The sequence below is a fragment of the Actinia tenebrosa genome, unplaced genomic scaffold (genome assembly GCF_029948245.1).
Source record: "Actinia tenebrosa isolate PJP-AT-01 unplaced genomic scaffold, QUT_ActTen_1.0 PGA_scaffold9__36_contigs__length_13948895, whole genome shotgun sequence".
Lineage (NCBI taxonomy): Eukaryota > Metazoa > Cnidaria > Anthozoa > Actiniaria > Actiniidae > Actinia > Actinia tenebrosa.
In genome coordinates, this window is record NW_028292586.1 from 13,566,166 (window position 1) to 13,584,300 (window position 18,135).

Here is an 18,135-nt window from a genome sequence, read left to right on the forward strand (position 1 = left end):
GCCCCAAAATGGCCTATTTTGCATCCTTCATGAATAATGCATATTTTCCCAAAAGGTGTGAAAATGACCCAAAATCGATCAAAACCATGGGTTATCGTCCGTGCTTTTTGCCCAAAAACGGACCAAAATGACCTATTTTTCATCAATCATGAATAATATATATTTTCCCAAAAGGTGTGAAAATGGCCAAAAATCGATCTAAACCATGGGCTATAGTCCATGCTTTTTGCCCAAAAACGGCCAAAAATGACCTATTTTGCATCCTTCATGAATTATGCACATCTTCGCAAAAGGTGTGAAAATGACCCAAAATCGATCAAAACCATGGGCTATAGTCCATGCTTTTTGCCTCAAAATGGTCTATTTTGCATCATTCATGAATAATGCATATTCCTCAAAAGGTGTGAAAATGACCCAAAATCGATCAAAACCATGGGCGATAGTCCATGCTTTTCCCCCCAAAATGGCCGAAAATGACCTATTTTGCATCTTTCATGAATAATAAATATTTTCTCAAAAGGTGTGAAAATGGCCCAAAATCGATCAAAATAATGGGCTATAGTCCATGCTTTTTGACCGAAAATGAACTATTTTGCATATATAATGAATAATGCATATTTCCCCAAAAGGTGTGAAAATGGCTCAAAATCGATCAAAACCATGGGCTATAGTCCATGCTTTTTGCCCCAAAATGGCCTAAAATGGATCCTTCATGAATAATGCATATTTTCCCAAAAGGTGTGAAAATGACCCAATGAAAATGACTTTGATATAACACCTTGTTCGTCACACTCTGTAACCTTACACCATGTTGCATGTTACATCCGGTTACCCAACACTCAGTTACATAATACCTTGTTATATATCACCCTGTGATGTAGTAAAACCATATCATATCACTTAATATCACATAACGCCCATTTATATAACACCCAGTTACATAACCAGTAACATTAAACATCCTGTCACCTAACACCGTGTTACCTAACACCCAGGCACCTAACACCCTGTTACCTAACACCCTCTTACCTAACACCCTGTCACCTAACACCGTGTTACCTAACACCCAGGCACCTAACACCGTGTTACCTAACACGCTGTTACCTAACACCCTGTTACCTATCACCCAGTCACCTAACACCCTGTGACCTAACACCCTGTGACCTAACACCCTGTTACCTAACACCCAGTCACCTAACACCCTGTTACCTAACACCCTGTTACCTAACCCCCTGTTACCTAACACCCTGTCACCTAACACCCTGTTACCTGACACCCTGTTACCTAACACCCTGTAACCTAACACCCTGTTACCTAACACCCTGTCATCTAACACCCTGTTACCTAACACCCTGTTACCTAACACCCTGTCACCTAACACCCTGTTACCTAACACCCTGTCACCTAACACCCTGTCACCTAACACCCTGTTACCTAACACCCTGTTACCTAACACCCTCTTACCTAACACCCTCTTACCTAACATCCAGTAATGTTATACCCCATTACATATCACCCTGTTACGTAACCCACAAGTTACATTACACCCAGTTACCTACACTGTAACACTTCTATTTTATTTTAATGTCAACAATGCATATTATTTTGAGTACATTCTTCCCATGGTTTGGGTCGGTTTTCAACTATTTTCGCACCTTTTCTTAAAAATATGAATCAAGGTGTAGCAGAAGTGCACACACCTCTTGGGTATAACACTCATATTTTTGAAAAACGGTGTGAATGCTAGCTATCAATAGTTATTAAGACCAGGTTTCACTTTGAAACCTTTTAGAATTTTCAAGCTGTTTTAGATAACTTTCTGCTTCTTCTTTGTCCATATTTCCTTCTTCGCTGAAGATTTCTAGAAGAGCTTCGTTAACATCAACTGGCATGCGCTGTGAGTTCCTAGTACACAAAAAAGTTTGACACTTATCATTAATAAGATAATAGTTGGTAAATATTATGCTCAATGTGATGTCTTACCCTGCTAGGTAACAGTAGGATGACTTGTTGTGCAGCAAATCCCAGATCAGAGAGCTGTTTCTTCGCATCACATGCTGTACATAAACCTTTTCTTCCTTTAAGCAAACATTGAAGTCCCATCAAAATCAAAAGCCATGCCTTTTTTGCAGATCACTCTTATATTTAGTAATGATTTTGGAATAATGTGAAGAATATATTATACGTAATGGTGTACCAATAATCGAATGGAATTAAGATTTTAAATTCAAAAATACCAGATTAAGAAAAGAATTTTTGATGTGATGCACACTTTAATTAGGTGAAGTGAGCCATACTTATTACCTGATCACGCGAGAAAGCTGGTAAAACTTGTAATAAGTTTTGCCTACTCAAGTCTTTCCACTGGTCTTCAAAGAAAAAGTCCTTCTCACGATTACGTGATCCAAAGAACAATACACAATCTAGAAATGAAATAACATGATCGTAAAAATTAAATTTTACCACTTTTTGCATACATTTGTTCCTATTAAATATATGTGTTATTCCTGTAATAATAACCCATCTTACCTCTTCCACCAAGCTTTACTCTATCTTCAATAAAACTTCTGAATGGAGCAACTCCAGTTCCTTTTACAGCAACAAAAAATGTATGCTGTTACATGTAAGCTGCAGATAACTACTTAGAAATTAGTCCTCGAACCCAAATGGGCTACCAGTCAATAGTCCATGAGGTCAAAGGCAAAATGGGCTATTAACTCAAAGGCCATGAGGGCGAGAAGACTAATTGTTCCAGTCAAATCCAACTAGTCGGTTAAATATATAGATGCAAAAAAGTTTTGATTTAAAGTTTGCTACTACTAGGTTATAACGTATAGCCTAGTAGTAGCTCATCCAATCAGAAGGCAGCATTGATGATATACCACTAGTTGGATTTGATTAATACATAATATTCATCATGGTATTTCTTCCGGTTATAAATTACACAAACGTACCAGGTCCTATCATTATCATAGGTGTATGTACATCACGTGGTGGTGATATGGTGCCTTTTGTAATCCATATTGGGATATGATGATCAGTTTTTGCGTCTAAAGATGACAGCCATGTTGAACATAAACCACGACGAGGCTTTGACAGTTTTGTTTTATAATTCACAACAGCCATTAAAATTTGTATTTCATTTGGGTGACTCTAAAAAAAATTTGCAAGTAGGTGAGAAGACACATATACAAATACATAAAAGTAGGTACATATCTACAAGGAGGTACATCTACAAGGAGGTACATCTACAAGGAGGTACATTCAGAACTCAGTACATATACAAATACATACACGTAAGCAAACCTACAAGCTAAGTAGGTGCATTTACAACAAAGTACATCTACAAGCAGGTACATCTACGAGGAGGTACATCTACAAGGAGGTACATCTACAAGCAGGTACATCTACAAGGAGGTACATCTACAAGCAGGTACATCTACAAGGAGGTACATCTACAAGCAGGTACATCTACGAGGAGGTACATCTACAAGGAGGTACATCTACAAGGAGGTACATCTACAAGGAGGTACATCTACAAGGAAGTACATCTACAAGGAGGTACATCTACAAGGAGGTACATCTACAAGGAGGTACATCTACAAGGAGGTACTACATTCAGAACTACAGTTGGTATATCTACAGGTAAGTACTGTACATCTACTAGGAACGTTTTTTTCAGCCATGACCTACTCACCAATTGAGAAGAAGCAATGGAGAAAGCTCTTGGTTGGATTGGTGGAATAAGATCCAGTAGATAATCCAGTGGAATATTAGCGCTGGAATGTGGAAAATCCTGAAGAACCTATCCTCAACGAGAACAAAATAGACAAGCTTGAAAACTTGTTATGTTTTGGAATTATGCACAGTGCTGTATATATAAGAAATATAAAAGGCTCGCATGTCTCTATACTGCAATATAAACATTCTGGGCTCTGTTGAACATGAGAGAAGCAAGCTTAGGAACATGAGGCAAAAACACATGTTAATTCTAAAATATTCTATAAAGTACAATAAACATTATGAGACATGCATAATAACAAGCAAAATGAAAAATACAAAAGAAAAAATATATAATCAATGTTTTTACCTCTAATATGGTTCTTTTCAATCGATAGCAGTATGAATACAGCTCTTCCTATAAAATACATAAATACATATGGTTAGGGTTTTATAGGGTTAGCCGTTAGGTGTCAGCAATATGCAAACCAATAAAAAAACTGAAGAAGTAAAGTAATTATTAACTATCTGTGTCCGTGCGCCATCCTTACTGTTAGACATCATAATTAGTCATCATCATTAGGCATCATCATCAACACCATCAGCACAACCAGCATTGTGTCTGTGACTGTCACCATGATCAACATCATCATCACCAACATTTATATTTCATCACTATTGTCATCTGTAATAATTTGTCTAACCTGACCCTCAGCAGAGTTAAATTCCAAAAGTTTTTCCTTTTCCAGTTCAGACGTTGTAAAATGTGAGAGAAGTTCAAAGAAATATCTCCTGGGCCTCCCTTGTATATCAAGATATTGCTCCACTAGGTACTTAATAGAACAGGGGCTAGGAAGTCCACTGGGCAATGGGACATCTGTAAAGAAATTATTCAAACCAAGATATACATTAACACAAACCAATGTCACAAAAATAATCCACAGATATTCAACTCACCTGGATCATTTTGTTGTAGAGTGAATACTTTATCTGGATCTAAATTTAAAAACTCAATAAACTCTTGTACAACATCTTTTAAGTTGCTTGGCTTTACCATAACAACATCTCCTGGTTTATACCTATCATATAAATATAAATAAAAACATTCCTTTAAGGAACTTGTTGTTAATTTACAACACTGGTCTTGAGACATATTCAAACAGCTTACTTGATTTGAGAGTTTGAAGTATCCAGACAGACAAGTCTAACATCCTGCCAGTGATCAGACGGAGTTACTCTTTCATTTGATATTAGTTTTGCATAAAACGGATGATTCTTTGATGGTTCACCAACTAAAAAATAAAATGCTTTATGTTTTTCCATACTGTACTTTTGATGAATATGAATATCATCTTCATCATCATCTTCATCATTATCATCATCATCATCACCACCATCAACATAATCTTCAACGTCATCATCAACACCAACATCGTCTTCACTATCATCTTCACCATCATCATTGTCTTCGCCATCATCAACAGTCACCAACAACACTATCATTAGTTTACATACCATTCAAGGTGTTGTTTATCACACAATCCCTCTTGCTGCTTTTATCAATAAATGATATCCTAAATCTTGGTAAAGGTCTTTTGAAGTTAAAAAACATGTGTCAATCATCTGTACTACATAATTAAATATATTATTGATAACAAAAAATTAAATATACCTGATATTAGCACTTATTATTTCTTTTCCTTGTGGAATTGGATATTTTTCAAGGATCTTTTTCCACAACTCATTTAGCCAAGGATCAATCACTGCATCAGCACTACAAAATATGACAACTTTAACAAACATAGCTTTCATCACAACAGACTGTTTAACCCAGGCAATTGTGCAAACTGGGTGCAATCAAACCAGTAGCAGTTATAGCATAAGTCAACATTTCTTACCCCAAATCATGTTGATCATCAGCAAGCCCAAGAGAATGTATTGAGGTTGCTCCTAATTGTAACAGTCGCTTGTAAATCTTTTTGCCAATAAAATTAAATCTACAATATCAACATGACAGTAATCAAACATAGCTCAATTTATGATATTGATGTGGTATAATACAGTTATATATATTTCTTTTATTATTATACAATCAACTCTCTTTGAACAACCACTCTCGTAAGCAACCACTTTCTCCTGGCCCCAGGGTGGTCGCTTATGGGAGAGTCGACTGTACTGCTAAAATATTATTCATCATTATTTATTGATTGGCCAGACATTGATAACCTTATTCCCCTCATGGTGTGGAGAGCCATAAGTAAAAAAAAATTACAACTTACTTTGCATAGGAAGAATCCCCCAAACCAAGAACGGCAAAGGACAACTGACATAATGAATTACTTGGCAAGTTCTTTCGCATAATAAACTTCCAGAATTTCTGATAAATAAATAATTAAGATATTATAAAAAAGATAGTATGCAGGGGCGGATCCAGAGGGTGGAAAAAGGGGTGACAAGTGTCCCCCTTTTGCTCAAATTTCTCAGTATGTCATTAGAAAATCTCACCCCCTTTTCTTCGCGTTCCTGGTAAAGCTTTTCTAATAGTCAACCCCTTCTAAACTTCCTGGATCCGCTGGTATGACTATGACGCTGGTATGACAGCCTATTGCACCTAATATTGGGATAGACCTATTGTACGTTTAAACTTACCCTCTACCCCTGCCCTTTTCTTGGCCGTAAGCTAAGGTTTATATGACTTAAATTAGCTTGTATCTGACAGTTTATTGATGTAATACCTTCATGTTATCGGGTTCATCTCCCTGACCTGTAGTAGAACAAACAAAGATCGCAACATTCTCCTGGATTAAATTTCCCTGAAGAAACAAATAATACAAGACATGCATCCTGTTTGAATAATATGACTCGTAATGTTGTATGTTCGTTCTTCAAAGAGTTTCCTCAACTTATACCATCATCCGTAATCAATCACTCGCGATACCATTACGTAATGCGTTTCTGTATCAACAAACCTACCAGATTATAATCATCCAACGCCATCACACGGACCGATAGGTGTCTACGTTTCCCATCTCGTCCAATTCTTTCAGCTACTTCTTCAGCTGTGCCTGTTTGTGATCCATAAAGAACGGTAATCCTTCGTTTACTCTCATCCGCCATCTTGGTTTGTGAGATACTCCGCTGTACACTAACATTGTCAAACTTAAATTGACGGAGAGAAGTGGGGGAGGGGTGGGGGAGGTATATTGTTTATTGAGAAAGTTAATGTATTACATTCATATGTAAATAATGTCAGCACAGAGTAAAATATACCAGAAAAACGTGCAGACAGCTTAGGAAAATTCCTTGAATCCCTCCCTCCCTTGGTTATGGACGGGCACTGTGAAGCTAATGAACCATGGTTTGGTATTGAGATTTGAAAAGTGAAGCTATATAACCATGATTCCCTTACATCCTTATCTTGGTTATGCGGGACCGAAATGTGAAGCTATATAACCATGATTCCCTTACATCCTTATCTTGGTTATGCGGGACCGAAATGTGAAGCTATATAACCATGATTCCCTTACATTCTTTATCTTGGTTATGCGGGACCGAAATGTGAAGCTATATAACCATGATTCCCTTACATCCTTATCTTGGTTATGCGGGACCGAAAAGTGAAGCCATATAACCATGATTCCCTTACATCCTTATCTTGGTTATGCGGGACCGAAATGTGAAGCTATATAACCATGATTCCCTTACATTCTTTATCTTGGTTATGCGGGACCGAAATGTGAAGCCATATAACCATGATTCCCTTACATCCTTATCTTGGTTATGCGGGACCGAAATGTGAAGCTATATAACCATGATTCCCTTACATTCTTATCTTGGTTATGCGGGACCGAAATGTGAAGCTATATAACCATGATTCCCTTACATCCTTTATCTTGGTTATGCGGGACCGAAATGTGAAGCCATATAACCATGATTCCCTTACATCCTTATCTTGGTTATGCGGGACCGAAATGTGAAGCTATATAACCATGATTCCCTTACATTCTTTATCTTGGTTATGCGGGACCGAAATGTGAAGCTATATAACCATGATTCCCTTACATCCTTATCTTGGTTATGCGGGACCGAAATGTGAAGCTATATAACCATGATTCCCTTACATTCTTTATCTTGGTTATGCGGGACCGAAATGTGAAGCTATATAACCATGATTCCCTTACATTCTTATCTTGGTTATGCGGGACCGAAATGTGAAGCTATATAACCATGATTCCCTTACATCCTTATCTTGGTTATGCGGGACCGAAATGTGAAGCTATATAACCATGATTCCCTTACATCCTTTATCTTGGTTATGCGGGACCGAAATGTGAAGCCATATAACCATGATTCCCTTACATCCTTATCTTGGTTATGCGGGACCGAAATGTGAAGCCATATAACCATGATTCCCTTACATCCTTATCTTGGTTATGCGGGACCGAAATGTGAAGCCATATAACCATGATTCCCTTACATCCTTATCTTGGTTATGCGGGACCGAAATGTGAAGCTATATAACCATGGTGCATGGCAATTTTTTTCTATTTCTCTTATAAAATACAAATTACATGAATGACAAAACCAAAAGTGCGCGCGCGTGCTATGTGCTCTCATAAAGCACGCGCTCCCAACCAATCAAAACGCAAGATTTAGAGCAGTTATTTTATAAATGTATATATATCTACATGTGTATATGTATTTATTATTTATTATCTACAATTAAATTTTCTATATAATTATTTAAGAAATAATTTAGGATTAGAAGGCGAAGAGCCACTCGTGGATGGCATGTAACTCCAATAATCCATTATTATTATTATTTATTATGTAAATATGCCTACTACTACTATTACAATGATTGGACGTATGACGTGACCAACCAATGAAAAATCCATTAAGCATAACTAAAATTATTTATCATAAAGTCAGTATATACTTCTGGATGCCCAGACCTGAGCTTGAGGTAGTGGAACGGAAATCGTAGCCAACTACCGGGCAGACTAAAACATAAAAACTAAATAAAGTGCACTTAAAATGATTCAGGAATTGAAGAAAAAGAAAAGAGAAAGAAGAAAAAAGAAAAAACGAAAACGAAAACCGATAATGAAAATGAAGAACGCTAGTTAAGAAATAGCTATGGAAGCTGCAAACTCCAGGTCCAATACTAAAAATAATTGAACAGACTATAATAATAAAGACTTTATTTCAACAGGGTAGCCCTTTCAGCAACTAGGCTGATATCCATAGGGGTCCTGCATATAAAACAATAAACTAATTACAAACTATAAAAATATATAATTCACTATATACAAACTAATTCTATGATAAAATCTGAAAAAATCCTAACTAATATTTATATAAAATTTAAATTTAAGAATAACATGTACCTAGAAGAAAAAAAACTATATATGTTATATGTCTAACAAAAAACGAAACTTTTAAGCTAAGTAATACTTTTTTAGGCGACTCTTAAAAATACTTAAAGATGAAATATCCTTAATATCTCTAGGTAGTGTATTGAACATAAGAGATCCTGAATATTTAAACGTTTTCTTACCTAAGCTTAATTTAGGTAAAGGTAAGTGCAGGTCATTTTTTCTTCTAGTATTATATGTATGAAAACTACTATTCCTTATAAAGAAATCACTAAGATATGAAGGAACTAGGCCATGAAGGCATTTAAATACTAATATGCATTTATGCATTTTTCTTGTCTTGGCTAAGTCTACCCATCCCAATATTTGTAGAGCTTCCTGAGAACTCTCCCTATTTATAATAATACGAGCTGTCCTATTTTGCAATCTTTGGAGTCGCTGGCTATTTCCAGCTGAGAGTTCCCCCCAAACTGTATCTGTATAATGAAGTATTGGCAATATCAAGCTATTATATACACATTTGGACGCTTTTACTGTTAAACAAGATCTTATGCGAGAAAGCAAACCTAATCGTTTGTTAACCTTTTTGCACATTGCGTCAACGTGTACATTCCAATTTAAACTTTCATCTAAATAGATTCCTAAATACTTAAATTCTAAGACTCTATCAACGTTCTTTCCTTAAAGCTGGATTCTAAGTTCTGCTCCTTGTAATCTTTGCCTTGCACCAAAAAGCATCAATTTGGTCTTGCTTGGATTTAGTATTAATCTGCTGCTTGTCATCCAATTCTCCAATCTCTTCAAATCTTGCTGGAGAGTTTCTTCTACAACACTTGCGTCAGCCCCTGAGGTGTATATCACTGTATCATCTGCATACATACCAATATGTGATTTCTGTAAACATTGAGGCAAGTCGTTAATGAACAGGACAAACAGTAAAGGCCCAAGTATTGACCCTTGAGGTACACCGTAATCGATATGAAGGATGGATGAAAGTTCATTTCCATAATTAACTCTTTGTGTACGAGTGGTGAGATAGTCACAGAACCATTCTAGACCACTTTCTCTCACGCCATAGTGTTCTAACTTGTGGAGAAGGCATTGATGATCTACAAGATCAAAGGCCTTTTTTAGGTCGATGAAGATGGACCCAGTGATTTCTTGTTTTTCCATGTGTTCAAGAATGTGGTCTACCAGATGGACAACTAAAGTTTCGGTCGAGTGTTGTTTTCGAAACCCAGACTGAAATGGGGACAGTACATTGTGCTCAGTCAAAAAGGAGAGAAGTTGAAGTTGTACAACTCTTTCCATTAACTTAGAGATCAACGGAAGAACAGAAATAGGTCTGTAGTTATTTTCGTTATTCTTCTTTCCTGATTTAAATATTGGGGTAACTTTTGCTTCTTTCCAATCTGCGGGGATTTTATTCGTCGAAAAACATAAGTTGAGAAGATGAGCAATAGGCTTATCAATCACTGGTGCGGCATCTTTCAATAACTTAGCCGTGAGTCCATCTAGTCCTGTTGCCTTTTTTGATTTTAGCTTTGACAATTCCAAACGCACAAAGGTTGATTTAACTTCTTGTATCACGAATATCTGATCGACTCGTGGCGTCAAGACTGCAGGCAAGTCGGTATTACTTAGATGTTCACATATGTTTTTGGCAATTGAAGTAAAATACTGGTTAAATTTAGATGCAGTCAATTGAACTAACTGATAAATGAAACGCTAGTAAATATAACACAAATTCTAAACTATATACCTAATGTTCGGTTTAAAATTTTGAACAATTTGTGCAATCTGAAGCGAACCGTTTTTATAACAGACATGTGAAGAGTGATGATGGATCGGCTCTTATCCCCCACAAGGTCTTCAATCGCCTTGCCGACCTTTCTTGAGTACTGCGTGACGCGGTGTCAATGGGCATCTCAATATCAACTCCCATTTTTACTATTACTATCATTATTATTATTATTATCACCATCATCTTCAACCACCATAATCAACATCATTGCTATCATCGCCATCATCATCATGATCACCAACATCAAGATCATCACCATTACTATCATTATCATCATCATCTTCACCACCAACATCACCATCATTATTATCATCATCATCAAAATCATAACCACCTTTATCATCATGGTCAACGTCGCCATAATAAATACATCACCGAGACGTCTAAAGTTGTGCAGCAGTTGAGCTGTGATGTGTTACAACATAAGTATGCAAATCACTGCCACCATCATCACCATCTAGTTTCGAAATTTTTGAAACTTGATTGGAACGCAGTATGAGGTGCTGAGGTAACGCGTACAGGGCCGGGTCCAAGTCCCTTCAAAGTATCTTTATTAATACAGTATCTTGGTATCACAAAAGTAAACTTGTACGAATTTCTTTGCATGCTCGGAGAAAACTGACATTTACTTTCTTTCTACATTTTTAGAACACGTGCTGAAAGGCAAGCTTGCGCACACGTTTTTCTCTAGTGTTCAATATCACAGTTATTATTGGCGGTTGTTAGTATTATTGACGTAACGAACATCGCGCAGTCGCGTTGTGGTTGAAACAATATATAGAAACAATACATAGGATTAAAATCAAACGATTATTAGATTTTACTTGCAGCACTAGGCTTACACGTGAAAAACAAAGTTCATAAAAGTTTGCCTACAGTATCGTAAAAGCAGCTATTCGTTTCTTGGTGGATTATCAGGAGCCTATTTTCGACTCCAGGCACGAAAGTAAGGAACATGCGAGTTGAAAGGAAGCAGACACGGAAGATGAAGGGCGTCGCCGCATAGGCTATATCCAAATGCTCAGTCGATAAGGGTAACATAATAATATAGTAATTGTTGCATGCAAGATTGTTTTACAGTCGGTGACAGTTAGATCTCAGTCGATTTGACTTTAGATGATACTTACGTTGGTTTACAAGACTCTTCATAATCAGACTCCGGATTATTTAACTGAACTCCTTACTCCTTACTCCTTACAAACCTTTCCGCTCTCTGAAAGTCAGCAGACAAAAATCTAATAGTTCTTCCTAAGTCAAACATGATAACCTATGGTTTTCAGTAAATGCTGCAAAGCTATGGAACTCGCTCCCGCTTTCTTTAAAAAAATCAGACCACTATGTCTATACCTTCGATCAAATCGTCATTAATATCACTTATATTTAGGAAATCATCTGATTAATTCAAGGTACAGGGACATTGATAGTATTTCCATATAATTAGAAATATAGTATTTTTTTTTTTAAAAATATAACTTTATTTTCTAGATATCATACATTTTGCATCCTTGAGTAATGTGCAAATGAGTTGTAAATCGTTCAGTATTATTTAGGGCTTTTCATTTTCAATATAGGCCGCTTATTTAAGGCTTCGTAAAGCATGGAGACAGTTTGTGTAATGCTTCTAGAGCACATGCGGTAAAACCATGAAATATAAACCAAGTTGATACTGAATAATAGTAGCTATTTAGTGACTAATAGTACTCTAACATATTATTGTGATTATAATAGCATGGCGAGACAGTCAGTGTGCTATGCTTCTAGAGCACATGTGGTAAAACCATGAAATATAAACAAAGTTGATACTGAAAAATGGTAGCTATTTAGTGACTAATAGTACTCTAATATATTATTGTGATTATTATAGTTTAAGCTCAAGGTTTAAAGTGGTTTAACTAAACGTGTTACTGAGAACATTATCAACTAACGCAATACAACTTAGCAAAACTAAACTACTTGCATATTATAGAAGCTAGAAAAGTTTAGCTAATTCAGCTGGCATAAAGATACAAAAGGTAAATGCACTGAATGTTAGAGTGCATACAATGTATTCATTAAAAAGTTAACTAACAAAATTGTACTAATTAGTACAAAGTTTAGTAGGTCTGCAGTCTACTGAGGTCTACTGAACTGACAAATCTGTGCAATTCTTACGACATTCTTCATGATATGGTATACACTCAAACCATATTTTATATAAAGACAATAGTGAAATAGTAAAGGGGTTGAAAATGGAGCCTTAAATTCAAACAACCTATTTTTTCTTTTAGTTCCCCCACCAAACGTTGTGGCTTCTACGTCCATGGTTCTTTTGGATAGACAAGAAATAAGGAAGACAGATTAGGAAGGCCGTGGACCCGCACAAACACAAACTGACTTTGAATACCTTCGTCAGTTTTAGTACGGCACAGACGAAATATGGCGTTTTCAATCCGACAGCTGATAGGTTTGGCCTTTAGGCAACTGAGGAAAGTTGCACTGCGGACAACAAGAAGAAAAGTGAACAAATGGGTTTTCCTGTTCTCCTTTTCCTGTCTTGTTTTCATATTCATGTTTCTCATTGATGGAAAACCTATGCTTAAAGTGACTGACAAAATTCAAAGTTCGTGGAAATGTGGCTGCCCGAAAAATTTTCTTCCTGAAGAACAGACCTGGAAATATGGCAGTTGTTTACCGCATCAAGCGAGCAACGAATCGTGTGAAAATGCGAGGATGTTGTACAAACTGGATCCAGCGTTAACCAAGTGCAAAGCGTTGTCCAGCAAGAGAGTGTGCGAGTTGAAAAGTCTACTAAAGGGTCCAAAAGATCACGTCAACTTTAGAGTCAGTTGTGATAATTCGATTTGCATGGAACAAAACGAAAATGAAACCATCCAAGTGTTGAACATGAATCCCAGTAATGGTCAGATAACAGAAGCTGGAAGATATCTAAACATTACTGACTTGGAAGCAGCACTAATGGTTATCATCAGAGAAAATATCAAGCAGAAATTTCACTTCGTTGTCCTTCGATGCACTTCAAAAGATACCAAAACAGGAATATCCCAGATCATTCAAATAGACCCACAATTAACCATGAAGGAAAATGCCTCCAAGACTCGAGATCAAAATCTCTTGAATGTCAATATTGTTCTAATTGACTCAGTATCGAGGGCCCACTTCTATCGATCGCTACCCAAGACTATCGAGCTGTTCAAACGATGGCGAAATGAATCCCATTTAGCTCCTGCCATGATATTTGACTTTGAACTATTTCAAGCTGTTCATGGTCATACTACGGAGAATACTCATGCGTTATTCAATGGTAGACTACTTGATCTTAACAGGTCTGCTTCCAGCCAATCAGTCAACCCGGGTTTCATGTTTGGAGCATTTCACAGAGCGGGTTACCAGACTATGTGGCAAGAAGACTTATGTTGGAAAGGAATCTGGGGTCTGATGTTGGATTTACTAGCAGGAAGCTGGGCAAATCTTGCTAAAAGACTGCAAGAACATTTTATTGATCACTCAGGTGAGCATTATGATAAACGCGGACTGGCTTGTTTTGTACTAGAACTCAACGAAGCAAAACAAAAGTCCAGCTGCGTTTTACCTCATCATTAATAATAATAATAATAATAATAATAATAATAATAATAATAATAATAATAATAAACTTTATTTCAAGAGGGGACATTTGACAGTGGAAACTGATAAACTCATGGCCCTAAAATACTAAATATTAATATATATAAAAAAATACACGAAAACTATAAGTATATAATAAAAATAGATGCCCCATCCCACCCAACAATACATTAAGTCCCCAACTATATCTATACTACGCCCTACCCATATATAATCTATCCTGTTCACTGAAATCCCATTTCCAATCCATACCCAAAAAAATCCACATATCTATAAAACTGATTGAACTTATTAGACAACTAATTAATGAGATCCAAAAACGCAATAATGATAAAAACATTAAAAACAAAATAAAGGAAAGATATAAGCCTTATTTCTTCATAAAATATTATTTACGAATTGCCGATTTAAAAGATTGAAAAGACGGTTTTCTCTTAATGTCGGTAGGAATATAGTCTCCCTCGCATCTGTTTTTAGTGTCGGGGAGACGTTGCGTGACGACCAACACTAAAAACGGATGCGAGGGAGACTAGTAGGAATAGTGTTCCATAATTTACTGCTTGTTACCCTAAATGTCTTCCCTCCCTCACCTTCCCTTTTATATTTGGGACAAACCAAGTTATACCCTGAATGCCTAGTTTGCCTAGTGTGGACATCTGAATTTCTAACTAACACATCATCTATATAAGTTGGTGTCAGTCCATTGTTCCTTTTGTAGACTAAGCTACATTTTCGGATTGAAATTTCATCTCTAATAGGTATCCACTTTAATTTTTTAAACATCACGTTAGATCTTTCACTGAGGTCTGCATCCAGGATAACCCTTGCAGCTCTTTTCTGTAGCTTGAAAACCTTTTCTTTATTTTCACTAGAAGTATTAGCATTAGAAGTAAACATAATATTTACCGAGTCTTCGAGCAGCAAGGCCAATATTTACCGCAATCACTGAGCCTGAGGGAAATAATTGTTGAGTCTAAAGTCGAAACGTTTTAGTATAACTCCTACTTTGGCAAACTTTGGAACACCTCATGATCACCGCTTGAGCAGCGATTATCGTCTCAGAATCAATGGTCGCTAGATCAATAACAGCGCGAGAAACTCGATGTTCGAACCTAAAATTATACTGATTAATATTAACTTGTTGTATGGCTCTAGCCACCGCCTCCATCGTCACACACAACCAACATCACCACACACCGTCACCATACCACACAACACCACCACCATCCAAGGGTGTCAAAGGATGCTCTCTTACTGTTCTACTTCAGTATTATGATCAAGTTTAGTGACTAACTAAAATCTGCGCTTTCACAAAATCTCTGCACTCAGTAAAATTGTTCCCATTCATTTGCAGGACTGACTCACGCGGGATGTGAAATTCTTGAATATGTGTATGGAATCAATACACCATTTATGGGACCACCAGGTGACCAGATTTGCTACGATGGTCGTTTTCACCATTCCTATTTACTGCAGTACACATTGGACACCATTAAAGTCATCACATCAACCCCTACTGCATTACCATTACTGTCTTACATGAGTCTAAGTGTAGGACATGACCACATTGGACGTAGAATCCAGTCACTAGACCCTGCTCTTGTTCAATTTGTCACTCAACTGTCTATGAGTGAAGACACTTTGACGGTAATCTTATCAGATCACGGCAATACTTACACTAGCTATACTTCAACCTTAGAGGGGCGATTTGAAATGTTTCATCCTCATCTTTTTCTCATCGTCCCAAATAAAGTAGCTCAACGTTTGGGTGACGAGGCTCTGGATGCTCTTCGAATCAACCAGCATCGATTGGTCAACATCATAGACTTACATCATTCAATAATGGCTTTGACTAAACCTCTTCATGGACCTGTTACTCCGACTGGTCTGTTTACCCCCATATCAGCACAGCGCACTTGTCAGGACATTGAACTTCGATTGCCTAACCTGTGTGTGTGTGAAGGATGGGATAATCCTACCTCCAACGATGATATGAAAATGATATTAGTTGAGTTCGCGTTAGGATACTTAAATAACCAAATAGAGACAAAGCTTATTAAACAGACTAAAGAGAACTCGACCTTGCAACTTTACCGGACTCGATCGTGTAATCGACTTAGAGCAACTCTCTTCAAGGAAGTGCGCGAGAGACGTGTCGCGTCTCGTGGGATATTAATCACATCCATTATGATCTACGTGCCTGCTGGTAGTGGTAGTGGTGAAGACGCATTCAATGTGATGGTTGAGTCACGTGACGTTACAGCGCAACGCTCATTGGACCTCAAATTTCTTCAATACGACCGTATGTCGATGTATGGCCAGTACAAAGCTTGTGCAGATCGAAACATCTTGAAACTTTGTATGTGTTCAATACAATCTCAACACAAACAGCAATCTTTAAATATTACGAGATTACTTGCTCCTCCTCATCCAAAGTACTTTGGACAAGAAAGTGTATCGAAAATTAGTCGATCAGAGTGCATTTTCGTAATTACTAGAACACATAAATCTAATATAAGCTTTGCTTATGAAATGGCAAATGTTTGCAAATACCGAAGCTTTTTTGTATCAGTGGACGTACAATCTACAGGCATGAAACTCACCCGTGCTTGTCCGTTTAATGTGACTCTACTCCCAGACAATATCAAGTTTGTTTTAGCTGCAAGAAAAGAAAAACTGCTCCAAAAAAGCTCTATAAGATTCAGAGCTCAAATAATCAAAAAATTGAATTAACTTGGAAAATGGTTTTCGTTACATAGTGACATTTTAAATAAAAACTATTGTTTTTTATAGTCCCTCTCTCAGTTCCCTGCGCCATCTTGGAAGGTAGCCGTGCCTTTGCATCGCAGCGAGACGAACGGTGAGCTTGCAATAATGATAGAGACATGTGACTAATTGTCCAAGGTGTTAAAAAAGGTCTCTATCATTGCAAGCTTACCGTTCGTCTGGCTTTGATGCAAAAGCATGGCTACCTTTCAAGATGGCGCAGGGAACTGTGTAACGGACTATTGTTCATAAATAAACAATGGTCGAGCTATATCGTATACTCTAATTTCCATCTAAAAATGTACTTCTGTTATGAGAGAGAAAATTAATGTTTTTACAGACTAAGCTAGACATCAGTTTTTCTAATTACTATTTCTTATCGTATGAAAACAAGATAAAGAACGATCAATTAATTATTGAAAATATCGATATAAGATTTCAGTAAGGCTACCCACAGGTAGCCCAAGCTTGGTTTCTGTGGTGTCCTGTTATAAGGAAATGTATGGGGAATCATCAAAAATTTCAATAAAATCATCAAAACGTGAAATAAAGCCTGGAAATTTTACCCTATCATTGAGAAATAGCACTTCTTTCGCTCTGCGTGGTTATTTTTTGAATTTAGCCCGTTTTAAGGACTTTTTTCCCCACCAGTAAGAAATAAGAGAAGGTTGGAAACTCGGGATCCAAAAGCGAGCCATCACGAATCTTTGAAACCTCGTACGTCTTCGAATTTTCTTTCCAGCGCCAAATTTTAGTCATGACCCTTCTCTCACATCCCTATAGAACCGAGAAAGTCGCATTAGAGATTAGTCTTCGCGTCTTTAAGCCATGAAATTTGCCTGT

The 18,135-nt window shown here is 37.0% G+C and overlaps 2 protein-coding genes across 2 annotated transcripts; one reads left to right on the forward strand and one right to left on the reverse strand.

Annotated features, from left to right (window-relative positions):
- Positions 1-1,556: 1,556 nt before the first annotated feature.
- On the reverse strand, positions 1,557-6,875 carry LOC116290214 (NADPH-dependent diflavin oxidoreductase 1). Its single transcript, XM_031697222.2, has 16 exons — positions 6,694-6,875; positions 6,456-6,533; positions 6,000-6,097; positions 5,619-5,717; positions 5,393-5,494; positions 5,236-5,312; positions 4,889-5,012; positions 4,678-4,799; positions 4,425-4,597; positions 4,091-4,138; positions 3,698-3,805; positions 2,955-3,153; positions 2,530-2,589; positions 2,305-2,423; positions 1,984-2,078; positions 1,557-1,905 (listed from the first exon to the last, which is right to left on the reverse strand). Exons 1-16 carry the CDS (start codon positions 6,835-6,837, stop codon positions 1,761-1,763), a joined length of 1,791 nt encoding a protein of 596 aa, XP_031553082.2. The 5' UTR covers positions 6,838-6,875; the 3' UTR covers positions 1,557-1,760.
- Positions 6,876-11,679: 4,804 nt separating this feature from the next.
- On the forward strand, positions 11,680-17,852 carry LOC116290213 (uncharacterized). The gene is made up of 3 exons (XM_031697220.2): positions 11,680-11,936; positions 13,170-14,410; positions 15,881-17,852. Exons 2-3 carry the CDS (start codon positions 13,318-13,320, stop codon positions 17,257-17,259), a joined length of 2,472 nt encoding a protein of 823 aa, XP_031553080.1. The 5' UTR covers positions 11,680-11,936; positions 13,170-13,317; the 3' UTR covers positions 17,260-17,852.
- Positions 17,853-18,135: the final 283 nt, after the last annotated feature.

What these genes read in the sequence shown, in the direction of transcription:
- LOC116290214 (XM_031697222.2), bottom strand. Translation starts at nt 6,837, where the DNA reads ATGGCGGATGAGAGTAAACGAAGGATTACCGTTCTTTATGGATCACAA. An exon ending in GGGGATTCTTCCTATGCAAA is followed by an intron (nt 5,718 to 5,999) that starts GTAAGTTGTAAT and finishes TTGATATTGTAG; the next exon opens with ATTTAATTTTATTGGCAAAA. An exon ending in ATAATAAGTGCTAATATCAG is followed by an intron (nt 5,313 to 5,392) that starts GTATATTTAATT and finishes TAACTTCAAAAG; the next exon opens with ACCTTTACCAAGATTTAGGA.
- LOC116290213 (XM_031697220.2), top strand. Translation starts at nt 13,318, where the DNA reads ATGGCGTTTTCAATCCGACAGCTGATAGGTTTGGCCTTTAGGCAACTG. An exon ending in ACATTTTATTGATCACTCAG is followed by an intron (nt 14,411 to 15,880) that starts GTGAGCATTATG and finishes ATTCATTTGCAG; the next exon opens with GACTGACTCACGCGGGATGT.